This window comes from Chiloscyllium punctatum, chromosome 36 (assembly GCF_047496795.1).
Source record: "Chiloscyllium punctatum isolate Juve2018m chromosome 36, sChiPun1.3, whole genome shotgun sequence".
In the NCBI taxonomy this organism is placed as follows: domain Eukaryota; kingdom Metazoa; phylum Chordata; class Chondrichthyes; order Orectolobiformes; family Hemiscylliidae; genus Chiloscyllium; species Chiloscyllium punctatum.
In genome coordinates, this window is record NC_092774.1 from 45,878,102 (window position 1) to 45,905,126 (window position 27,025).

Genomic DNA, 27,025 nt, shown 5'->3' on the forward strand with positions numbered 1-27,025 from the left:
TTCCTCACTCTCAGTAGACGCTCAGTTTCACCCATTATTTCCAGAATATTTTTCTTTTGCATCTCCCACTCTGGTCCCGTTCCCGCCTCAGACAAAGCAAAACGCTCAGAGACACAGTACAGTTTTACCTCCTTCATCTTTATTCCGGGCCCTGGAAGGAGAGAGAACGATCGCCCATGTGCTCAGAGACATGAGTTCTCCGTCTTCTCTGGAACAGCCGGTTCTTAATGAATTATACAGTCATTTACAGGAGGAGCCCTACCTTTGGGTAGCCGTTACAATCAGCGAGTGTCAATAACAAAGAGTAAGCCATCTGGTGTGACACAGTGAATGTTCTTAACCTTGTTAACTGGCTTCACGTAATGAAGGCCTTTCACTGTGTTAACTGACTTTGCATAATGAATGTTTCTTCACCTTGTTAAATGACTTTACATAATTAATGCTTTTTCACCTTGTTATACCACTCCCCTTGCCTCCAGCACCTCATTGCTTCCTACAAGTTCTTACCTGATCCAAACTGAACCTTTGTCTCGCACAACCCAAAACGTAACTCGTTCCCTACCTGCTCATACCTCATACTCTTTCTCACCACCATGAAGATAGCTAGAAAGTTCTTTTATTAGCTGTCATTTCCTTTTTCTGTATAATAGTTACATCTGTCTCTGCCCCTCATGAGACCAGGTTTAATCTATTAATAAGGGTCTTGGGTCCTGAAGAGACATTGAGTAAAATGGGTCTATTTCATAGAGCTTAGAAACCCGAGATGTGCAGGAATTTCTTCAGTGAGTAATGAATCTTTGGAAATCTCTATCCAAGGGCTCAAAGCTGAGACACACTAGTTACGTCTTTGGTCTGTTGCATAAAATTTACAAAAGAGGAGGAGAACGACAACAGACTCCCATTCCTAGACATGACAATTGAATGTACGGTTAATGGAGAGCTTCAAACTAGTGTCTATAGAAAAACAACAAACACGGACCAAATACTTAACTTCAGAAGCAATCATCCCAACACCCACAAACGGAGCTGCTTCAAGACATTATTTCAATGAGCTACATTACACTGCAGCACCCAAGATCTACAAACAGCAGAAGAAAAATATCTATGCAATGTTTTCAAGAAAAACAAGTATCCGATAAACACAATCCGCTGATTCCTCAGAAATAAACCCCAACAAGCAGACACAACGCAACCAAAAACTATAGCCACATAACCTTACATCAAAGACATATCAGAAATGAGTTCCAGACTACTCAGACCCCTTGGCATCATGGTAGTCCACAAACCTACCAACACGCACTTAAACAGCGACTAATGAACCTAAAGGGTCCATTAGATACTATCAGCAAAACTAACGTCCTTTACAGGATACCATGCAACAACTGTAAAAAACACTACATCAGACAAACAAGCAGGAAACGTGCCACCAGGATATATGAACACCAATTGGCCACTGAAAGACGTGATCCACTATCACTAGTTTCTATACATACAGATAAAGGAGGTCACCACTTGGACTGGGACAACACACGCATCTTGGACAGGCAAAAATAAGACACGCATGAGAATTCTTAGAGGCATGGCATTCCGACCAGAGCTCCATCAATAAACACATCAATTTGGATCCTATCTACCTTCCTTGAGAAAAAGAACCAGAAATGACATCACCCACCTTAAGAAACCAAGACCTATAAATAGAGAGGTGGGACATACCACCAGCACTTCACCGGAGACTCTCATTGATGATGTTACCTAGTTTGGTGACAAAACATCTGAAGACAAACCTTCCAGCTCAGTGACTAATTTACATAAGTAACATCAAGGTTGATTGATTTTTTAAAAAAAAGTTGTAAGATGCTTAAAACAGGGAAAAGGAAGAATTCAACAATTTGGCTTTGCTGTACACTCATCAGATGTAATTCTCTCAGTCTCTTCCAAAAACTCAAAAATAAGGATGAGCCTACTGATTGAACTTTAAGAGAAACTCTGTCTTTCCAGCTTTTCTTCTCGAACTGAAAAAAAAAGCTTATTTCCAGCCTGAGGGCTTCCCACAAACTTAATTTCTTTTTACTCGACTAATTGTTTCTTCTGACCTCAAGTTGAAAAGGGCTGCTAACCATCTGTTACTCTGTAGTTCATTAAAAGCAACTTAGCAACCATTGCACCAAAGTGACTTGCTGTTTTTCTCAGATAAGTCTCACGTTTTCTTGGAAATGATTTTGAACTCCCTATTAAACATGATTTTCTGACCTTTAAAAAAAAGTCCCTTCACAACTGTAACAAAACCTACTTCCTTTTAGAATGCAGATTCCCAAATTACACCAATGTATCAGAAATCTTTATCACAATTCCTACTTAATAAAGAGTCAACATCATTCTCACAGAGAGTAACTGGAAACTGGATGACTGATTAATCAATTCCTGATGAAGGGCTTATGCCCGAAATGTCGATTCTCCACCACACTCTTGACTCTGATCTCCAGCATCTGCAGTCCTCGCTTTCTCCTGATTGAATCTCTCCCCACATACAGAGCAAATCTAATGGTTCTGATGAAGGGTCGCTGCACCTTAAATGTCAACCCTTGCTTTCTTTCCACAGATGCTGCCTGAACTGCCAAGTTCGCCCAGCAATCCTGGTTTTTGTTGCTAGTCCTATGGTGCCGCTTTGTGTGTTGTTGTTTCTGGGAGTTGGACAAATCGGCAAATCCCTTACCACTCATGGCCTCTCCCACTGTGACTGCACCAAGGATAAGTGGAAAACTGAATCCCTTCCCACACGCTCACATTTCCACCAGTCCTTCCTATTGTGGGTGTCCTAATGTCTCTCCAAATTGGATGTTACAGTTAAAGCCTTACATATACCTTAAAGCCTTACTCAGGATATACCCAGAATCATAGTAGTCAGATCAATTAATCCATTCTGGCCTTTAAATTCCATGTTAGGCTCCTGCCACTTGCCCACATCAAATTCTACCTTTGTATTCACATATTCCCTTGTCCCTTGTATATTTGTCCAGCCTCACCATAGATAGATCAGCACTATTCATTTCAACCATTCCTTGCGGGAGTGAGTTTTCACACCATTTCAGAGAAGCAGACTCTTCTGAATTCTCTACTGGATTTCTTGGTGAATATCCTATATCGATGATCTCTTTGCTACAGGAGGGAACTTTCTCTCTGTATCCTTCTATCATAAGATCAAATACCTTTATTAGGTCACTCCCTCAGCCAGAGAAATGTGACCCAGCCTGTCGGGAAATCCACACATTTCTGGGATCATTACAAATCTTCTCTGCACACTCTCCAGTGCCTCTGTATCTTTTTTTTCCATAAAATATGAACAGAAAATTAGCTTGAAGGGAGGCATAAGTACAACATGGCCTTGAACAGATGGGCTGAGGAATGGTAGATGTAATTTAATTTAAATAAATGGGAGATGTAGCATTTTGGTAAGACAAATCAGGGCAGGACTATACACTTAATGCTAGGGTCCTGGAGGGGTTTTGCTGAACAAAGAGACCTTGGGGTGCAGGTTTATAGTTGGTTGAAAGTGGAGTCGCAGGTAGTTAGAGTCATGAAGAAGATATTTGATACATTTGTCTTTATTGGTCAATGCATTGAGTTTTGGGAGTTGGGATGTCATGTTGTGACTGTACAGGACATTAGTTTAGGCCATTTTTGGAATACTGCTTTCCGTTTTGGTCCCCCTTCTTTAGGAAACATGCTTTTCAATTTTGACAGGGTTGAGAAAGGATTTAAAAGATGTTGCCAGGTTTTGGAGGGTTTGATGCTGAATAGGCTGGGGCTATTTTCCCTGGAGTGCCAGAGGCTGAGGGGTGATCTTATAGAGGTTGAGAAAATCATGAGGGGCATGGAGAGGGTGAATAGCCAAGGTCTTTTTCCCAGGGTAGTGGAGTCCAAGACTAAACAGCATAGGTTTAAAGTGAAATGGTAAAGATTTAAAAGGAACATAAAGGACAACATTTTCATGAAGAGGATGGTGCTGCCAGAGAAAGTGCTGCAATTACAACATTTAAAAGGCATCTGGATGGGTACACGATAGGAAGAATTTAGATGGATATGGGCAAATGCAACAAGATTAAATTAGGATACCTGGTCGGTATTGACATGTTGGTCTGAAGGGTCTGTTTCCATGCTGTACAACTCGATGACTCTACAATTGCACACATTGGTGAGATTTTCAATCCTAGAATTCTAGAATATTCAAAAAGGGAGTTGAGATGATCTTAAAGTAGTCAATTAGGGAACAAGAGTTCAAAGTCAAAGCATAAGCTAAACAGACAGGGAAATCATATGGCCTGTGACAGATCAGAATGGTTTATTAATCTCAGAGAACACAGAAGATACAAAGAGACCTGATCTCTGTGGTTGGTGCTGGCATCTCCTGTGGATGGCTCAGTGGTGGGAGCCTGCCTGGCATTGGGCTGAAGATAACCTGGATCAATTCTGAATGTCGTTGCATTTTGAAGTGATGTTCTGGCACATGAGAGCCAATTAATGTGAGATCCAATCCCCCTTCAGCACTTTAATAGATTTGTGATGTCTTGTTTCAGTTCCAGTGTGAGAGACATGCTTAGCAGAGATAACAGGCATGTCAGCCATCAATTAGCTATGGAAATTTTTTTAGAGAAAGAGAGACTATTTTGATTATATTCAAGAAATGTCCTCAGAGTTGACCAATCAGTCAGGATTGTCAGCAAGAACCGGAGCTGCTAATCAGTGGAGTCTTTCAAACATTGAACTGTCAAGATCTTACCAAAGATGAGCATAGAATTGAAGTAAAGATTCAAGGCGTCATTCTGAACTGAATTCTGATGAGAGGTCCTGAAATTCAGAGGAAAGTTCAGAGAGTAGCTCTCAAAGGGACACTGCACCCTTGGTCAGACAACCAGCTCTTGATCCAGACGATTACGTTCTAGCCCTGTTACAGGGGTTATGAGCAACAGCAGAAACAAACTTCATTTCAAAATGAACATGAATCATGTGGTATAGTCAGGTTGATGCTAATCATGATGAGGCTGGTGACAGGAAGAGAGAGTACAACAGTATAGACGGAGCACGTAAAGTGGTAGCTCTTAGACACTATTTTAAAGAGCTGTTTTTGATAACCTACTATGTATAGATGTAAATACAGGGCTGTTTCAGTACATAAGGCATTACAAAGCTTTACTTTGATAAGGAGCAGACTGCCTCAGGCACATGGTACGTGCAGATGCCCACACCTTGAAGTATTCCAAAGCAGCATCACTGCACGCAGCGAGCAGGATTGACATGAAGCAGTTCCTTCTTGTCATTGAGATGGCCAGCAGAAACAGACCCTTCAGTCCAACTCATCTATGCTGACCAGATATCCTAACCTAATTGCGTCCCATTTGCCAGCACTGAGCCGATATCCCTCTAAACCCTTCCTATTCTTATGCCCATCTCGATGCCTTTTGCATGTTGCAATTGTACCAGCCTCCACCACTTCCTCTGGCAGCTCATTCCATACATGCACCACCCTCTGCATGAAAAGGTTGGCCCTTAGGTCCCTTTTAAATCTTGCCCCTCCCAACCTAAAACAATGCCCTCACGTTCTGGACTCTCCCATCCCAGGGAAAAGACCTTGTCCGTTTATCCTAATCATGTCCCTCATGATTTTGTAAACCTCTATAAAGGTCATCCCTCAACCTCCGACGCTCCAGGGAAAACAGCCCCAGCCTGTTCAGCCTCTCCCTAGAGCTCAAATCCTCCAACCCTGGCAACATCCTTGTAAATCTTTTATTGGATTAGGAATAATAACAGCAGAATCCAATCCCTGTGGCCAATTGCGAACACACTGGTGTGTCAGCAGGGTGAATGACGGTGTGTATCCCTTTCCACAATGAGGGCAGGCGAATAGCCATTCCTTAGTGTGAACTCACTGGTTTGGAAGATAGAGATATAATCGACTGAATGTCTCCCAACACCTGGAGCAGGTAAATAGCCTCTCGAACTGTGAACTTGCTGGTGCATCAACAGTCACAATGACAGAGTGAATTCTTTCCCATACTCAGGGCAGGTGAACAGCCTGCTCCCAGTGTGACCGTGTTGATGACTTCCCAGTGCGGGTGGGGAACGCAATCATTACCCGCAATTTCCCCATTGTGCCGGTGTCCATGCGTCTCTCCAGGTGTAATCTTCAGTTGAACCCTTCTCCAGAACACAACGTGTGCAGTTTCTCCCGGCGTATAAATGCTGTAATTTTAGGGGAGGGTTCTGTCAACTTGGGAATTCAGGTGACAAGTAGTTTAATGGGAGGGGGGCAACCGGGGAGCAGGATTAGCTCTGACCGGGTAGGAGGGAAGATGGGACAGAAAGATGTAGGTTTAGATTTCAGACAAAACGGAAGTTTAGAGACTGTTCGATTCTGTTAGGTTAGTGGAAGGGAGGGAAATAGCAGAGGCAGCTGATCAAATTGACTGAATCCTACTGAGAGAGAAGCTCAGTGAACTCCTTCCACAGTTAGTGAAAGTGAGGATGGAGGACACAGAGGAGAAGGAGAGTCCTTTAACAACTTTTGTGTTTGCACTATTAAAAAGACACAACACAATGCTGATTTATTTGATTTTTATCCCGAATATTAGACACTGGAGCCAGGCTGGAGCGTCTTAACATCAGCATAACCAGACTCCAATTAATCAGGTTCAATCCTGGATCTGACAGGTAGAAAGATCAAATTACTATGGTTACTTGTGAACTTGCTGGTGCTCAGTTGGAATGACTGAATGAATCCCTTCCCCCATTCTTTGCAGTGAACAGCCTCTCCCCAGTGTGCACTCACTAGTGCCAAAGCAGGGTGGATAAGGTGGTGAATGCCTTCCCAGACACTGAGCAGAAGAACGGCCTCTCTGCAGTCTGAAGTCTCTGGTCAGACGCTTGAATGAATCCCACATGCACAACAAACGAAAGATCTCTCCCCAGTGCGCGTTCGCTGGTGTTTCAGCAAGTACGATGACTGATTGAATCCCTTCCCACATGCAGTACACATGAATGGTCTCTCTCCAGTATGACTACGGTGATGAACTTGCAACTGAGACAGGAAACCAAATTCCCACCCACAGTCCCTACATTTCCATGCTTTCTTTCCATCATAACCATGCTTGTGTCTCAACAGGTCAGATGGTTGACTGAAGCCTCATCCACACACAGAATACATGTGCATTTCTCTCCCCTGTAAACGGTGCTTTTTTTTTCCCCCTTCCATGTTCAAAATCTAAGGATATTCAGATTATAAGAAACTGGGAGACTGTCAGATGCTGATGTGATTTGGTTTGTTTGAGTTGCTCATCTGCAACTCCTGCCCTTATATTATTTCCGGAAATTGATTTAGGACGTTAACAAAAGGTGTGTGTGAGAGAGAATTCAAAGATACATATAGGGAAAAGTGACCATAAATACTGACTTACAGTCAGGACCTACTCAAAATTCACTGCTCCTGTCATCCCTTACAAACCCAACAGCAGATGTGCACTTAAAATCAGGAATCCTCAACAATCTCGAATTAAGGAGTACAGTTCCACAAAAAAAAAATGACCGTGCCTACAGATTCCACACTAAACCTCTGCACCTGACCATCCTCTTTTAAGGTGCGCCTTAATATCTGCTATTTTGCAAAAGATTCAGCAACCCATTTGCTCATCTGCCCTGTTACCTATATATATATATAGTGCAGTACCAAAAGTTGTTTCATCTTCTCAAAAGACCTTGCAGTCAGGATTGGCTTTTCCTGCACATTTCTCTTCAACTTTTCAGCTTCTAGTGACCATCAAACCCTGCACCATTCTTATTCCTGTAAGCCTGCTCACCCTGCTTTGTTTCGTTGTCCACGGATACTACCTGACCTGCTGAGTATTTCCAGACAGTGCTCTTGTTATTTCAGATTTCCAGTATCTTTAGGCAGGTGTTGCTCACAGAACCAAGTGGAGAAACCGACAGATCAGTTCAGAGCTGCTTTCAATCAAGCTGAACTCTGGTTGCAGCGGTTGGTCCCTGGCCTCCAGATTAGGTCCCATTCAGCAAGCCTTTGGACCACTGAGTAATTATAATAGAGCACATAAGAACCAGGGATAGGCATGGCAGCCACTTGAACCTCAATCACCATTTAATATGATCACGGCTGGTCTCATCTGGCCATCAGCTCCACTTTCATGTCCTCTCCCCATAACCCTTCAACTTTGGGCGGCGCGGCGGCACAGTGGTTAGCACTGCTGCCTCACAGCGCCAGAGACCTGGGTTCAATTCCCGACTCAGGCGACTGAGTGTGTGGAGTTTGCACATTCTCCCCGTGTCTGTGTGGGTTTCCTCCGGGTGCTCCGGTTTCCTCCCACAGTCCAAAGATGTGCAGGTCAGGGTGGATTGACCATGCTAAATTGCCCATAGTGTTAGATAAAGGGGTAAATGTACAGGAATGGGTGGGTTACGCTTCGGCGGGTCGGTGTGGACTTGTTGGGCCGAAGGGCCTGTTTCCACACTGTAAGTAATCTAATCTAAAAAAAACTAATTAAAAAGCTATCTCCTCCTCAAATCTATTCAATGTTCTGCACCCACCACACCCTGAGATAGTGAATTCTACGGATTCATGACCTTTCAAGAAGTAATTCTGCCGTACCCTGTTGTAAAGCTGTCAGGTAAGCCTTAAACTACGACCTCTCATTTGAGATTGCAGCCCCCCCCACCCCCCACAAAAGGGAAACATTTCTTCTACGTCTAATTTTGTCAATCGCCTTTCACATCTTGTATACCTCAATGAAATCTTCTCTCATCCTTCTGATCATAGAGGGATACAGCATGGAAACAGGCCTTTTGGAGTATCCCTCCAAACCTTTCCTCTTGTGAATCTGTCCAAGTGCCTTTTAAATGTTGTAATTTGACCCGTCTCTCCCACTTCCTCTGACAGCTCGTTCCATATATGGACTAACCTTTGCGTGAAAAACTACCCCCCCCCCCCGCCGTCTCCAATGCAATTACATCCTACCACCAATAAGGGGACCAAATCTGCGTGCAGCTCTCCAGTTATCACATTTATATATTTGCATTGATACGGCTGGTCCAATTCAGCTCCTGGTTAATGGTAACCTCCAAGATGTCGATAGTGCAGGATTCAGATGTAGTGATGCTATTAAATGTCAAGGGGTGTTGGTCAGATTGTCTCTTATCGGAAGAATAATCTACGTGGTGTGAATGTTACTTGCACTTGGCAGCCCAAGCATGGGTATTGTTGAGGTCTTGCTACATTTGGAGATGGACTACTTCAGTATCTGAGTCACCACAAATGGGGCTGAACTTTGGGAAACATACCCACATCTGACCCTTATGGTGGCGAGGAGGACATGGGTGAAGCAGCTGAAGATGGAGAGGCCTCGGACACAACCCGGAGGAACTGCTGCAGCGATAACCTGGAGCTGAAGTGACTGACCTCCAAAAAGCACAACCATCTGCCTGTGTGCCAGATATGAATCCAACCAAAATAAACAGTGATAACTTGAAAGGTGTCCATATTACAGAGAATGTGATGCTGGTGGCCTTAAATTGCAAAAAGGTGGACAAGTCTCTGGGCGATGATCAGGTCTATCCCAGTACTTTGTGGGAAACTAGGGAAGTGATTGCTGGTCCCTTTTGCTGAGATATTTGTATCATCAATAGCCACAGGTGAGGTGCTGGAAGACCAGAAGTTGGCTTATGTTGAGATATAATTTAAGAAAGGTGATCAAGAAAAGGCAGGGAATTATAGACTGGTGGACCTGAGTCAGTGGTAGATAATTTATAGGATGTGATCCTGAGGGACAGGATTGACATACATTTGAAAAGGCAAAGACTGACTAGGGATGGTCAACGTGGCTTTGTGTGTGGGAAATGGTGTCTCATTAACTTGAGGTTTTTGAAGAAATGATAAGGAAGGGACGAAGATTGATGAAGGCAGAGCGGTGGATGTTGCCAATATGGACCTCAGCAAGGCGCTTGACAAGGTTCCACATGGTAGACTGGTTAATCAGGTTAGATCTCCTGGGATCTAGCGAGCCATTTGGATACAAAATTGGCTTGAAGATAGGAGACAGAGGGTGGCAGTGGAGGGTTGCTTTCCCTGTAGAGGGCAGTGTATCGGGAGTCTGCACTCTGCTGCTGCTGCTGTCACTGGAACTTGGATGCTGAAGTGTCAACAGCTATAGCAACTGAAAGCAGCTGGATCTGGTTGAGGCCTAGAGTCTGGTGCTGCAGCCTGCCTGCCTGGAAGCCACGCGAACCTGGGATTCTCTGTTGCTGCTGCTATCTTTGGAAGCATGCATTTCTCCTCCGTGAGATGAGACTGCTGCGATAATACCTACTGTGTTGGGGATAAACTGTTGCGGATTGGGGCCTGCAGCTTGGGGCCTCAGGTGCTGCAGCCTGAGATATACTGCTGCTGCCCTGGAAAGCGTGGCAGCCAGCACTTCTATTCAGCTGGTGCCTTGGAGGCTTGTTCCTTGAGACTGGACTACTACCTCACCGGGGGTGGGGGGGGGATTTAGGCCTTGGAACTCAAACAGCTTGGGGCCTGAACCTGTGATTGACCGTATCCTGGAGCGGGGTGGCACAGTGTGTGGGAAGTTGTGTTCTACCAATTATCTACCACTGACTCGGATCCACCAGTCCATAATTCCCTGTGGTTAGCACTGCTGCCTCACAGCGTCAGGGTCCCAGGTTCAATTCCAGCCTCGGGTTGCTGTCTGTGTGGAGTTTGCACATTCTCCCCATGTCTGTGTGGGTTTCCTCTGGGCACTCCGATTTCCGCCCACAGTCCAAAGACAGGCTTGGTCAGGTGAATTAACCATGGTAAAATTGCCCATAGCATTAGATGCATTCTTCAGAGAGAAATGGTTCTGGGTGGGTTACTCTTTGGAGGGTCGGTGTGCACTTGTTGGGCTGAAGGGCCTGTTTCCACACTGTAGGGAATCTAATCTAATTATTATTACTTTGTGACCAAGACCTGTTTTGCTGCCAGTGTCTATTGCCTTTAGGCATTGGGGAAACAATTGTTTGGGACCTGTAACTTCAGACATGGGGGTTGCCTGAGGCAATTTGGAGTATTGTGAGCAATTTTGGGCCCCGTACCTCCGGAAGGATGTACTGGCCCCGGAGCGGGTCCAGAGGAAGCTCACTAGAATGATCTCAGGAATGAAAGGCTTGACATTTGAGGAATGTATTCAATGGAGTTTAGCAAGACGCGGGGGATCTGAAACTTTCAGAATACTGAACAGCCTGGACGTTGGGAAGATGCTTCCACTGGCAAGAGAGACAATGGCCTGAGGGCACAGATTAGAGTAAAGGGAAGACCTTTTAGAATGGAGACAAGGGGAATCTTCTTCAGCCAAAGAGAGTGGTGGATCAAGAGAATTCACTGCCACAGAAGGCTAAGTCATTTAGAATATTTGAAATAGAGATAAATAAATTAAATCGATTGCCAAGGGGATCAAGGGTTACGGGGAGAAAGTGGGAGAATGGGGTCGAGAAACTTATCAACCATGATTGAATGGCGAAGCAGACGCGATGGGCTGAACAGCCTAATTTCTGCTCCTCCGTCTGCCAGTCCATGAGACCATTAGACGAAACCTAATGGGACTCTCCCAGTTTCCTTTATATGCTATTTATGAGAGGGGAGGAGTTGCTCCTGGATTTGGGGAGGGGAGAAGGGAGCATGGTGCCGAATGCAGGACCAACTGAAACAACATCTGGGGTGGCGTCCAGTCATTCCTACGCAGGGGGTAGACGCATTCCCTGCATCCTACACTCCTCCTGGATGCCTTTTTATGTATTTAACAAAACAGCTTGGGCCCGACATGAGAACAGAGGCACATGCAACGGCTTTGGCAGGGGATGGGTGGGTGCCCACACCACTTTCCCTGCCTCGAAAGATGCACTGAAAGGCGGTGTTCTGCCTGAAGTGGGTGTCCTGGAGAAGGGGGAGGGGGGGTGCTTGCTGTCGGTGGGACTTGCTTGCTGAGCCTCTGGAGGTGGTTGCTCAGAGGGTCACTTTATTGAGTGTCCCAGCCTTTGTTCCAGCGGAGCTCCTCCGGCCCCAGCTTCAGTGCGAGTGTGCTGGTGTTTCAGCAGGGCAGAGATATTAGCAAATCCCTTTTCACACTCAGTGCAGATGAACGGCCTTTCCCCTGTGTGACTGCGCCGATGTATTTCCAACAGGGATGGGTCGATGAATGCCTTCCCACAGTCTCCACATTTCCAAGGTTTTTTCCCTAAACTGAGCGCGTTCGTGTTTTGAATTATCACATGATCGGGTGAAATCTCGTCTGCACTCTGAAACACGTACGGTTTCGCCACAGCGTGAAAGGTACTTCGATTTTCCGCGTTCAAAATCTGCTGCTGTTCAGGCTACTTCAGAATGGCATTTCCTCCAGATCCTGAGGTGAAGTTTGGATTCAGCTGCACCACCCAAATACTCTGCCAAGTGTTTACGTCAGGAATGAGAGAACATTCAGAAAAAAAACAAACAAAATCAGATTGTGCAATGGAATCGCATGAATCCGATCACTTATTGGGCCAAAGCTTGGAAAACAAAGTGACCACGAAAGCTGCTTGCCCCACACCACATGCTTCATGAGGGAAAGGAACCCAAGATAAAACAAGGTGCTGAAGATCTGAAACAAGAACAAAAAAATGCTGAAGAAACCTCAGCAGGTCTCGCAAAATCTGTGGAGAGAAAGAGACTCGAATGAACAAGGTTCAGCCTTGGAGCTGACTCGCAGAAAAATCAAGTCACTTGTGAACTTGCGGGTGTCTCAGTAAGTGGGAATCTAAAGGTCCCACATTCTTTGCAGAGTACAGCCTCTCCCCAGCGTGAACTTGCTGGGGCCAAAACAGGGTGTATGCGGCAGGGAGTCCCATCTTAAACTTGAGAACTGGCATTCTGAAGAAGAGCCACTGGCGTTATCTCTGTTTTCTTTCCGCGGGGGCTACTGGACCTGCTGAATTTCTCCAGCGATTTCAGTTTCTGTTGCGAAAGGAACCTGCCACTGCTACAAATCTCTGGCTTCTATAGGAGGGGAGAAAAAGTGGGAAGTGGTGGGGGTTGAATAATAGAGGTAGTTTTATATGTAGCCATAATTACGAGCAACACTATTGTTAGCTGATAAAATCAAGGGACAGGCGCAAAAGCAATAATGGAATATAAGGTCACTGCCAAGCAACAGCTGGGTGTTACAAAAATGAAAGTCGAAAGTGTGGTGCTGGAAAAGCACAGCAGGTCAGGTAGCATCTGAGGAGCAGAAGGTTCATGCACCTTGTGTCTTTCACTGTGTCTCACATCTGCACACACTCAACATGGGTGCTGGGGAAAGCATAAGCACAACTGCAGTTAGGTGGTAGTGTGGGGGGGGGGGATAAAAACAGAAGAAAAAGGAGTGTCAGAGGTTTTGGTCACTCTGAGAGCTGGCCCTGAGGGAGCTGGATCAGATGACAAGGTCTTTCCACATATAAATAAAGGGTGACTTAAAAAAAAAACAGGAGTATCAGGGATTCTGTTTACTCTGGCAACTGGCTCTGTGGAAGCCAGATCAGTATCGGGTACTACACGCGTAAATAAAGGACAATGGGATATTGGCCTCAGTGGAGTTATTTTGGTGACTGGTTCTGGGAAGAAGTATTTTCAGAAGGTACATGATGTATTGGAGGGAATGCAGATTTGAAGGATGTTGTGAAACTTTAAAGGACTCAGAAAAGATTTACAAGGATGTTGCCTGGGTTGGAGAGTTCGAGCTGCAGGGAGAGGCTGATCAGGCTGGGGCTTTTTTCTGTGGAGTGTTGCAGGCTCAAGGGTAACCTTTATAGAGTTTTATAAAATCATGAGGGGGGTGGATAGGCTAAATAGACAAGGTCTTTTCCCTGGCCTGGGCAAGTCCAGAACTAGAGGGCATAGGTTTAGGGTGAGAGGGGAACGATATAAAAGGGACCCAAGGGGCAACATTTTCACACAGACGGTGGTGTGTGTATGAAATGAATTGCCAGAGGAAGTCATGGAGGCTAGTACAATTACAGCATTTCAAAGGCATCTGGATGGGTATATGAATAGGAAGAGTTGAGGGGGATATGGGCCAAATGCTGGCAAATGGGACGAGATTAGGCTAGGATATCTAGTTGGCATGGAGCAAAGGGTCTGTTTCTGTACTGTACATTTCCACGACTCTATGCATTGTTGAAACTGCCAACATTTCTTTTGCCCATTCTTAACTGCGCTGTGTTAAGCTGCCTTCTTTTGATATTTGGGCATAGCCACTCTGTTGTTAGGAAGGGGTTGCAGGTTTTTGACCTTGTGATCGCAAAGGGATACTGACATTGTTTCAGCTCTAGATAGTGAGTGGCTCATTTGGGGAAATTTCGTGATGGTGTGGCACAGTGGCTAGCACAGCACCAAGGACCCTGGTCTGGTTCCAGCCTCGGGTGACTGTCTGGGTGGAGTTTGCACATTCACCCAGTGTCTGTGCGAGTTTTCCTCTGGATGCTCTGGTTTCCTCCCACAATCCAAAGGTGTGCAGGTTAGGTGGATTGGTCACAATAAATTGCCCATTGTGTTCAGGAATGTGCTGGCTAGTTGGATTAGCCATGAGTTACAGGGGGAGTGGGGGGGGTGGGGGTAAAGATGCTCTTCAGAAAGTTGGCGTGGACTCAAATGGTGGCCTCCTATGCTTATGGGGATACTATTCTATGGTGTTCCCATATGTCTGTTGCCCTAGTCCTTCTAGATGGTAGAATTTCCAAATTTGGAAGATGCAAACCAGTATTTCAGATGAATTGTGAGTTTTGAAACTAATCTCACTCCGTGCGTTCACGACTTGTCACTAAGCAGAGTGTGACTTTGACCTCACCTTGTTTTTAAGCAGAGGTGATGTATATTCCCTCTTCCTCTGTTGTAACAACACTATTGTAAAGTTAAACTAGAAATATGGTTTATTTGACACACTCATGTTTAGTGGGACTTATTATTTACAATAAAGGCACATTCATAAACATGCAATGAGAAATACAAATCAAAATTAAAAACATTTGTCAATTAGCAACAAGTTAAGGGCGAAAACACAAAGAACAGTAATTTATCAATGTTTGTGCTTTTATGATAGGGTCCCAAAGTATAAAGCTGGAGTTAGCAGTCTGGAATTCCTTTGTGGGAGAAGTTAATTAACTAGCTGACAGATCAAGAACTATAGACCGTTTCTTCCCATTAAAATTCCTTTTGAATACCATCTGAGGAATATTGCTGAAATGTAAATTCTACTTCACAGTTTTGGTGAAGGGAAGTTTGTCACATGACACTGACTTGCAGGGAGCTCAAATACCAATCTCTGGTTGCTGTTTGTAGGCAAAAGGCTTCATCTTTATCATTCGGACTTAGAGATCTTTATCAATCGCAAGCGTTTAAAATAATGTTTACCGACAGCAATTTTAAAATCGTAGGAGGTAGTTAAGTGCAGCACTGTTGCGGTCATCTGACCATTCCTCCTCTTTTCGGAAGAATAGGTGGTGGGAGGGGAACACTTTGAGATGAAGATCTTCATTGCAAATGAAAGAAAACAGGCTGTGGCCCATCACAGAGGTTTAGTGGACCCGTTAAATTCTTCTTACCACAGAGGAGTTTGGACATTCTTCTCAGTTGAGGTTTCCCTTGGAGGCAAGCTGTCTTTGTGATAATTTGTAACAGTTCATCATTCTAATCCCATCAGGCGGTTCTTGACTTGAGTCCTGAAGAAGTTTCTAGAAGGTTGTCGTGAGGTCTTATGTGATTATAGCAGACGATGTTATTTTTTAAAACTCATCGAACAGTCCAACAATCACAAAATATATATTTATGCATTCAGGTTGCTTTCTAATACAATTGTGACAACATATATGCAGAAAAGGAACTGCACACAATGACTCCTACAGAACTCGATGACAAACAAACATTTTCTAAAACATCCAAGAAACACTAATTATTTTCTGTCACTCAGTTACTTCCGTCTCTTTCATTCCACAAACTCTGAATTTGCACACAGGTTTGTTGTGCGGCAACATTTCAAATGCCCTTTAAGTCGATACACCATGTTAACACCCTCTTCAACACACTTAGCTCTTCAAGACACTCCAGCAATTTAGGTGGACCATGCTTTTGTCTTAAATAATTAATAACTCTCCTCACAGAGGCCTACAGCATGAGACAGACCTATTGGCCCAAACTGGTCCATGCCGACCAAAATGACCATGCACTCTAACCCAATTTCCCTGCACTTGGCCCATATCCTTCTAAACCTTTCCTAGCCGTGTATTTGTACAAATGCCTTTTGAATGTTGTTAATGTACCCGCCTCAACCACTTCCGCTGGCAGCTCATTCCGTATGTGGACCACCCTCTGTGTAAAAATGTTGCCCCTCAGGTTCCCTTTCATTCTCTCCCCTCTAACCTTAAACGGATGCCCTCTCGTCCTCAACTCCCCACCCTGGGAAAATGACTGCGTGCTTTCACCCTATCCATACCTGTCATGACCTTATACACTTCTACCACAACCCCCCCCCTCAGACTCCTAGTAATTGACAATATTGCTATTAAGTAACATTCTAGCTTATTATTTCTAAAAGTTTCTCAACCAACAAAATGAACCTGACTGGCCTGTAGCTGCAAGGCTTATCTTTGCACAATTATTTTTACAACAAGGGTGTAATATCTGGCACCCCCATTGAATGTGAAAAGTTATGACCACAGCCTGCACCATTTCAATTTTAACTTCCCTCAATGTCCTTGATATAGATGATTCAGTCCCAGTGCCCTATTAAATTTAAGATAATCTATCCAATGGCTCCTACATATCAATAATCATATAGAATAATAGTGTCTGAATTAAGTACACTATCCAACCAATGTAGTTACTTATGAACCCGCTGGTGCCTCAGCAGGTGGGATGAACAAGGGAATCCCTTCCCACACGTGGAGCAGGTGAATGGTCTCTCTCCAGTGTGAAGGCGCTGGTGTGTCAGTAGGTAGGATGACCGAGTAAATCCCTTCCCACACATGGAGCAGGTGTATGGCCGCTCCCCAGTATGAACTCTCTGGTGTACAGTGAGGTTAGAGGAGTGCTTGAACCCAATTCCGCAGTGAGAGCACTTGAATGGCGTCTCCTCAGTGTGAACACGCTGGTGCACCATCAGGGTGGATGAGGCAGTGAACCCCTTCCCACATTCAGAGCAGGTGAACGGTCTCTCTCCAGAGTGGCCTCGCTGGTGTCTCAGCAGGTGGGAGAGTTGAATGAATCCTTTCCCACAGTCAGAGCAGCTGAACGGCCTCTCTCCAGTGTGAACTCGCTGGTGTCTTTGCAGGAGGGATAACTGAGTGAATCCCTTCCCACATACTAAGCAAGTGAAGGGCCTCTCTCCAGTGTGCACTCGCTGGTGTGTCAGCAAATGGGATGACTGAGTGAATCCCTTCCCACACTCAGAGCAAGTGAATGGCCTCTCCCCGGTGTGCACTCGCCGGTGTGTCAACAGGTGGGACAACTGAGTGAATCCCTCCCCACAGTCGGAGCAGGTGAACGGCCTCTCCCCAGTGTGAACGCGTCGATGTGTTTCAAGATTTGACGGGGAACTGAATCCTTTCCCGCAGTCCCCACACTTCCATGGTTTCTCTTTGTTGTTCCTACATTTATGTTCTGATAGACCAAGTAATTGGCAGAAGCTTCGTCCACACGCAGAACACTTATGTGGTTTCTCCTCACTGTGAGCAGTGCTTTCTCCTTCCATTTTCAAAATCCGACGTTATTCTGGTGATGTTAAAGTGAGCGACTCTGCTGGATTCTGATGTTCTGTTTTGTTTTAGTTTCCTGACTGTAAATCCACCTCTTCTCACACCCTGTAAATTTAAGTTAAAATAGAACAGAGGGAATCAGAGTGCAAAAACATAATGGCAGGTTGCAAAGCTGAGCTGAATGAATCTTGCAATTTGTAAAGCTGGCACTGGGGAAACAAATGACCATGAAAGATGCTGGGTTGTAATAAAAATCCAACTGATATCCTTCAGGGAAGGGAACATGCTACACGGTCTGAACCCACAAAAGGCACCAACCTCAACCAGAGAAGATAGAGACAGACAGATTGTGTTAGACATACCCCCTACAAATATGGCGTCTGCGCATGCGTCCTCCTGTCGAGTGCCCCCAACAACGATGGCGGCCACGTCCTGGGGCCTGTTGCTGGGAGGAAGCCTGGAGCCTCTGCCCCGTTTGGTGCACAACGGAGCAGTCGGAGGCTCTTACCAGGGGATTGCAGTTCACACAAAATGTTCGCGAAACTCCTACATCCAAGCGCCCGGTTTATCGCTCCCTCCACCCCGCCTCATTCTCAGCGTTTTCGGACGGAAAGGAAAAGGAACCATTCATCGACCGCCATTTGTAATCCCGCGCATGGTCCGTGCACCGTCCAGGGCTGCGCATGCGCCCTGCTCTCCGGTTTGTAGATACACCGCGGGGAATGCTGGGCTTTGGGTCAGCTTGGCCAATAGGGCACTGCCCAGAGACAACAACAATAACTACAGCATGCATTCACATAACACCTTTAATATAGTAAAAAAAAAGTTCTTGCGACAGTTAACATTACCCTTAACATTCCCCACATTAAAACAGTTTGCCCTTGTGTCTCCAACTTGGTATGACAGAGTTCATCTGGTTCATCTCTGATCCCTCCCCTTCCATTTCCTCTGTGTTCGTTTTTGGGGACAGACTGGCCATTAATCGCTACTTGAAACCAACTGACTTGTTACTTTGACTATACATCCTCATGCCCTGCTTCCTGCAATGACTCTATTCCATTCTGCCAGTTCCTCCGTCTTCCATCACATCTGTTCTGATGATGTCAACTTTGACAAGGGGGCCTCTGAAATGTCGACCATCTTCCTCGACCGAGGATTCCGCAGCACCGTAGTTGGCAGGACCCTCATCCGGGTCCAATACATCTTCCGTGCTTTGGCCATCACTTCTCTCTCTTTCCTCCCACAATAACAGTAAGGTCTTCCCTGTCCTCACCTACCATCCCATCAGCATCCACATCCAGAGGATCATCATCCGCCATTTTGACTAGCTCCAGCAGGATGATGCCACCAGGCACTTATTCCCTTCCCTTACCCTGTCAGCCTTCCTCAAGGACTGTTCCCTCTGGGACATCTTGGTCCACTCTTCATTCAGTCCCAAATCACCCCCACCATCAGTCCCATGTAACACTTCCTCGTTTACTTCCTCTTTCCTTTCAATCCAAGGGACCAAACACACCTTCCAGGTGTAACCTGCACTTCACTCAAACTAGTTTTTGCACTCACTGCTCACAATGGGTCCCCTTTACACTGGGGAAACAAAGCATAGACTGGATGACCACTTTGTAGAACATCTATGTTCTGCGCGCAAGAAGGACCCTGACCCTCCAGTTGCCTGCCACCTTCACACACTACCTTGTTCCCTGGCCAACATCTCTGTCCCAGGCTTGCTGCAGTGCTCCAGTGAAGCTCAGCGCAAGCTGGAAGAACAACACATCACTTTCCAATTTCGAACGCTCCAGGCTTCTGAACTCAATATCAAGTCTATTAATTTCAAGGCTTGAGGCACCTCCTCCCATGTCCTTACCCCCTCAGGCCTTGTGATCACATGGTCTGCTAAATCACACTGGGCGAAAGTGAGGACTGCAGCTGCTGGAGATCAGAGTCAAGATTAGAGTGGTGCTGGAAAAGCACAGCAGGTTAGGCAGCATCTGAGGAGCAGGAAAATCGACATTTCAGGCAAGAGCCCTTCATCAGGAATTTCAATTTTCCTGCTCCCCAGATGCTGCCTGACCTGCTTTGCTTTTCCATGAAGGGCTTTTGCCTGAAATGTCGATTTTCCTGCTCCTCGGATGCTGCCTGACCAGCTGTGCTTCTTCAGCACCACTCTAATCTTGACTCTGCTATTTCACACTACCCATTATTAGCCGCTAATCGTTCCCTGCAGCCATTCATTCTCTTCGGCTGACCATGAACCACTTCTTCATCTGTCCAACTGTTCTTCTCTCCCTTTGAGATCTATCTCCACCTTTCATTTACTCCTTACCCCTTTCTCCCACCCTCTCCTCCAATTAAGAAAGAACAACGTTTTCCTTGCTACCATCAGTTCAGAAGAAAGGTCACTGGACTGAAAATATTAACTTTGATTTCTCTCCACGGACCTGTTGCAATTTTCTTGCAAGTTCTATTTTGGTCTTTTGATTTCCAGCATCCACGTTCTGTCAGTTTTTAATTTTAAAAAATGAAATACATTGATTTTACTGACAGACCATGGAGTGTGTTCAATGTTTCATTCCGGTGTCTCAGTCTGATCTGTGCCTTCATAAATTAGTTTGGAATGTAATCGGAATGAGATTTCCTTTGGAGCTTGTGGTTTGTTACATCACATCTATTTATCTCAGTCAAATATCTTGAAACTGATTGTCTTCCAGACTTAATCCAATAATTTTAATAACCAGAGTTCCTTGTTTCCCATTTTAGTTTCCCCTGCTTTTGCATTCACCAACCCCATTATTATTTTCTCCTTCTCTTTCAGCTCATTATTTAACATCCTTTTGCATGATCCATTTCCCATCTGGATTTATGCATATATTCAGATGTTATGGTCAAAATTGGTACCAATATAAGGAGCATGATATTAGCTAAAAGCAAATTACTGCAGATGCCGGAATCTGAAACCAAAAGAAAAAGTGCTTGGAAACTCTCAGCAGGTCTGGCAGTATCTCTAAGGAGAGGAAAGAGCTGACGTTTCGAGTCTAACTGACCCTTTGCTCATCTGCACTCCCAAAATGAGGTTGACCATTTCAAACCCAGGCCAGGATAAATGCCTTCAGGCAGAGGGTGATGGACCTGTGGAATTCCCAACCACAGGAGACAGATCACCGAAAGAAATGGATTTCTTGAGGCTCTGAGTGTCCAGCGGACACAACAAGAGCGTTGGGTTGAGATTGAGGATCAGCCACAATCATGTTGAATGGTGGAGCGGGCTGGATAGACTGAATAGCTTCTTCCCTCTGCTGTTCTGTGTGTCACCTGAGGCAGCACCATGGTTTTACAATCAGTGCTGTGGCAGCATTGCAGCATTCCTGGCTGAGGATCCTGGGATTGTATTCATTCGAGTTGGGAAGGTTGAGGGGAGATCTCACAGAGCCCTACAAGATGATGCATTACTTAGAAAGGGTGGACGCTGGGAAATTGTTTCCGTTAGGCGGGGAGACTAGGACTGGTGGGCACAGCCTTAGAATTAGAGGACGTCAATTTAAAACATAAATGAGGAGACATTTCTTCAGCCAGAGAGCGGTGAGCCTGTGGAATTCATTGCCACAGAGCACAGTGGAGGCTGGGACGTTAAGTGTCTTCAAGGCAGAGAGTGATAAATTCTTGAGCGCGTAAGGAATTAAGGGCTACGGGAAAAGTGCGGGTAAGTGGCGTTGAAATGCCCATCAGCCACGATTGAATGGCGAATGGTCTTGATGGGCCGAATGGCCTTACATCCACTCCTATCTCTTAAGGTCTTATTCCAACGTTCCAAGCAGATTTCACCTTTGCATCAACATGAAGACATGTTTCATTGGTGAGAATACTCCACCATAGGGGTACCTCCTGTGGGCATAATTGGAAATTTCAAGGGCCCAACTTAAAATATTCTGTCTGTACCACTGATAACAGGAGCTCAATTTCTGAATGAGGCATTGAAGGGTAAATTAATTTGAAAAACTGTTGCCTGGCAATAGTCTTTTAAAAAAAAAACAAACAAGGTTTCATTGGATTGACAGAACTTTCGAAGCAGAGGTAACAAACAGGTATATCAGTCCCAGTGAAGTGGGAGACGGCACGGGGCAAGGTGATGCTTGGCGCACGGACACACAAGATGGCCGCTGAGCCATCAGTTGGCCACTTGACACACAAGATGGCCGCCCGACCACAATATGGAGAGAGTCAACAGAGGAAACACAGACACTGCCTGGAGCCACCAGAATGCCAGTACAATGCACTCACAACCTAGTTGATTAGTTTAAGGTGGATGAGGGAGGGAATACTCATGAATAGTGTACACTGCCTGCCGAAGTGTCAGGGTCCAGCCAACACCTTTGATAGAAATGCTAACAGCTTGATACAGACTCAATACAGAGTGATAACAGCCAGGGCTGCAGTAATCCTCCTTCAGAGGAAGAGCAATTAGCGCCCATTACGACAGCAATGGACTTCCATGCAGACACTGAAACTGACAATGTCTGCGCTGAAACTGACAACGACCGTGCTGAAATTAACAAAGGCTGCGCTGGAACTGACAATGACTGCGCTGAAACGATTAACGATTCTGCAATGTTTACCATAAACAAACCATGTCGCAAAGACAATAACCTCATCACTGACCTTTTATGACATAATGTATAAAAATGTCTTGACATGTGCTCGGGGTTGAGAGAAGACTCGCAGCAGATCACTGTGATGTTGGTGTCTCTCTCTCTCTCTCTCTCTCCCTCTCCCCGGAGCTCCTGTATTTCCTTGTACAATAAACTCTGTCGTTGAACCCCGACTCTGTCTCTGAGGCTGGTGATTTTCCTCACAAGATGGCCGCTGAGCCATTAGTTGGCCACTTGACACACAAGATGGCCACCGGACCACAATATGGAGAGAGTCAACAGAGGAAACACAGACACAGCCTGGGGCCACCAGAATGCCAGTACAATGCACTCACAACCTAGTTGATTAGTTTAAGATGGATGAGGGAGGGAATACTCATGAGTAGCTACAGCTACAGTATTATCTGTTCTTTGAGAGTTATAGAGTCAAAGAGATGTACAGCACGGAAACAGATCCTTCAGTCCGTCTCGTCCATGCCGACCAGATATCCCAACCTAATCTCGTCCCATTTCCCAGGAAATTGCTGTTGAGAAGTTGAAAGCCCATTCACCTATTGTACTCTTTGCTACCTTCCCCCACCCTCCCCTCTGACCGATCACTTCCATCCCACCCCCATTCACCTATTGTACTCTGTGGTACCTTCTCCCCAGCCCCACTTCCCTCCCCCATTTATCTCTCCACCCTGGAGGCTCCCTGCCTCCAATTCATGATGAAGGGCTTTTGCCCGAAACGTCGATTTTCCTGCTCCTCGGATGCTGCCTGACCTGCTGTGCTTTTCCAGCACCACTCTGATCTAGACTCTGATTTCCAGCATCTGCAGTCTTTATTTTTACCTCGAAGTTGAAAGCTGGTGATCCTTTGCTGGAACAGAGTCCATGCTTGTCAAGTCGTAGCTTGTGTCATCATTCTTTCTGAAAATTCCTTTGGGTAGCTTAAGGGATTGAATTGATTAACATAATTGGCATGTTGTGACTGGACAGAAACAGGTCTGATTCAGGCTGTAAAGTGAATACTGGTCTATTCACTGTGCATTCAGTGCCTTGATGCAAGAACCAAGTGAATTCTAACTTGAAGCTAAACAACTCCTGTGACCCTTTGTCAAACTGAATTACCAGTGAGTTCACTTCACTGCAAATTCGCTTCCTTCAGTTCCCAGACTGACAAAGGAGCTGTGACTGACTGACTGAACTCTGTCAAGGGAGTATGCCTGTGTTTAAAGGTAGGTCCCACATTTTGGTGCTTGACGATGGAGCAGGGAAGCGATTGGTGGTCTGTCTCCCGTCAAATGCTTCCACAGCCACCCAGTTTCTTTCCAATCAGCCTCCTGCACTGCTCCCTCTCCACCATTCTCTCCCTACCTTTCTCTTCCCTTTTCCCTCCCTTCTCCTCGTTCTTCCCATTTGCCCATACCCCCTTCGCCCCCTCCAACCTTCTCTTCTCCCTGATGTCATGGCATGGGGCAGGAAGAGGCCAATGATCTTCTCAGCCTGTTCCACCATTCTGTGAAATCGTCACTGCTCTGTGAGCTAACTGCATATTAGATTAGATTCCTTACAGTGTAGAAACAGGCCCTTCGGCCCAACAAGTCCACACCAACCCTTCCGAAGAGCAACCCACCCAGACCCATTCCCCTACATTTACCCCTGCGCCTAACACGATAGGCAATTTAGCACGGCCAATTCACCCTAACCTCCACATCTTTGGACTGTGGGAGGAAACCGGAGCACCGGGAGGAAACCCATACAGACAAGGGGAGAATGTGCAAACTCCACACAGACAGTCACCCAAGGCAGGAATTGAACCTGGGTTCCTGGCGCTGTGAGCCTGCAGTGCTAACCACTGAGCCACCGTGCTGCCTCTCTGAAACCCAAACAGACACGGGGAGAACATGCAAACTCTGCACAGTCAGGCACCCAAGGCTGGAATTGAGCCCAAGTCTCTGGCACTGTGAGGCGGCAGTGCTAACCACTGAGCCACCGTGCCACATATATCTGTCTTAGTCCAACATCCCTTCACAGCTTCAGCTGCGAACATTTTTAGCAATCTTAAACGTGATATTTTCAGTTGATTTAATATCGATTGACTTTTGCTGAAGAGAGGCAATCGATTTGTATGCAAGTCGGAACACTGAGCAAGACAATATGAAACAGCAGTCCTTTCACGCTCTGTGTGAACCAGTGTTTCTTAATTCCCCTCATGAAATGTCTCGCTCTCGTTTCCAACCTGTGCCCCCCCCATCCTAGATTTGCCAACCAGTGAATGTAGTTTCTCTCCCGACCATCGGTTCCTCTCGAATACCTTGAAAACTCTGATCCAATCTTCCCCTAACCTTCCACCTTCCAGGGAATCCAACTGTAGTTTGTGGAATCTCTCCTTGTAAGTTAACCCTTGCAGTACAGATCTCATTCTGGTAAATCGACACAGCTCTCCCTTCAAGGTCAGTATTTCCTTCCTGAGAGTGGAGCCTAGAGTTCCTCACAGTGACTCCAGGTGCGGTCTAACCAGGGTTTGGTGTCACTGCAGCAGGATTTCTACTCCCTCATATTCTACTCCTCGTGAGATAGTGACCAGGGTTTCTGTTCTGTCATTCTGACAGAATACTGAATGACCAGGACAGAGTAGATGTTAGGAAGATGTTTCCATTGGTAGGAGAGACAAGGACCCAAGAGGGCCTTAGAATAAAGGGAAGACCTTTTAGAATGGTGATAAGGAGAAACTTCAGCCAGGGAGTGGCAAATCTATGGAATTCTTTGCCACAGGAGGCTGTGGGTGGCCAGGTCATTGAGTATATTTAAGACTGAGATAGATAGGTTCTTGAGTATCAAGGGGATCAAGGGCTACAGGGAGAAAGTGGGAGAATGGGGTTGAGAAACTTATCAGCCATGATTGAATGGCGGAGCAGACTTGATGGGCAGAATGGACTAATTTCTGCTCCTATGTCGAATGGTCTCATTGTTTCCTGCTCCTGTACATGATATTTGAAGGATGCCTGTGCCTGCATACCCAAATCTCTTCGCTCTTCCACCTCTTCACTGTCTAGGAAATACCCAGTTAAAAATCACACACCACCAGGTTATAGTCCAACAGGTTTCATTGGAAGCACTAGCTTTCGGAGCGATGCTCCTTCATCAGGCGGTTGTGGAGTATAAGTTTGTAAGATACAGAATTTATCGCAATAGCTTACAGTGTGATGTAATTGAAATTATATATTGAAAAAGACCTGAGGGTAGGAGTGTCTGTGAGAGTGAGTGTGTATGTGTACGTGTGTGAATGTAAAGAGGGTATAAGTCTGTGAGAGGGTGTGTGCGCGCATGTGAGTGTATGTGTGAGCATATGAGAGAGAGCTAGTGCGTGAGAGAGGGTGTGCGTGAGGGTATGAGTCTGTAGGAGTGTACGTGTGTGTGAGAGAGAGTATGTAGTGCAGTAGGGTCGCCAGTAACATGACGTGAACCCAAGGTCCCAGTTGAGGCCGTGCGCATGGGCACCGAACTGGACTATGCTCGGCCACTTTGCGTTATTGTCATCATTTCTATGTCCAAAGTATATAACATCGTATTCAAATCCCTTTGTTACAGTTGGGTCCATGCATCTAATGGAGTGATTACTTCAAATAGCAGAACATCTACCAGCCATTGATGTGCCTTGCTGCACCGCAGCCCTTTTCAACAATATCTGTTTGTACATTTGTGGTGTCAGCCCACTAAACCATTTGCTGTGACTGTCCATAAAAAGGGGGCATCTTGCACGCAGTCTCCCATACATCCCATTATATTCCTGCTTTCCAAATTTTTCCAACAGATTTCCAGGGGGGCCCCGATTTATGAACGTTTGACTTACAATCACTTGGGCTTAAAGGAGAGCTCTCATATAGAGGAGCATCTTCAAAGATCCAAAATTCAAAGGTTTCTTGTACTTACAAACTGCTGCTTTATATTGTCTTGCACTGTCTTCTGACTTGTGTACACATCCACTTGCAACCGGGGAACTGCTCGAACTGTGATTTCTAAGCGCTACTAATGTTTGAGATTTTGTCCTGACATTTTTCTAACGGTTACTGCAAGAAGAAGTGAAACGTCTGTGTGTATTCGTGAGCGGATGCTGAGAAGCTGACTCTACTCGGTGTTGTCATGGTCTGGGCAGCACCATCTTTGTTCTGGTGTGACATTTTTTTGCTTCACTTGGCTGGACTGTTGGTTTACCAAGCAGTGTGATGCCAGCTGCGTGAGGTCAATTCCCATCACCGGTTCGAGGTTACCATGAAGGAGTCTCCTTCTCAACCTCTTCCCTCGCCTGAGGTCTGGTGGCCCTCAGGTTAAATCCCCACCAGTTGCTTCTCTCTCTAATGAGAGAGCAGCCCCTAAGGTCTGGTAAGACTGTGGCAACACAACAACAACAACCTTTTTGTGACCATGCTGTGTTTGTGCCTGTGCACCATTGCTGCCACCTAGTGGTGCATTCACCATAACCACAGCTTTCTCTTACCCTTAGCAGTGTCTGTCTGTCTATCTCTCTCTCTCATTTAGTACTTTCAAAGCTTCTGAACATACTTTCTTAAAATGCCAGCTGTATCGCGCCATCGGCAAAT

The 27,025-nt window shown here is 45.6% G+C and overlaps 2 protein-coding genes across 2 annotated transcripts in view; one reads left to right on the plus strand and one right to left on the minus strand.

The window, feature by feature from the left end:
- The window catches only part of LOC140461020 (uncharacterized), a 50,386-nt gene that overhangs the window by 5,958 nt on the left and 17,403 nt on the right, over positions 1-27,025 (plus strand). The gene's annotated exons all lie outside the window — the stretch shown is intronic.
- Positions 14,959-27,025, minus strand: part of LOC140461018 (uncharacterized) — a 163,022-nt gene continuing 150,955 nt past the window's right edge. The window contains exon 3 of the mRNA XM_072555805.1: positions 14,959-17,686. Coding sequence (XP_072411906.1) covers positions 16,923-17,686 — 764 coding nt within the window. The 3' untranslated portion in view covers positions 14,959-16,922. The remainder of the gene's footprint in view (positions 17,687-27,025) is intronic.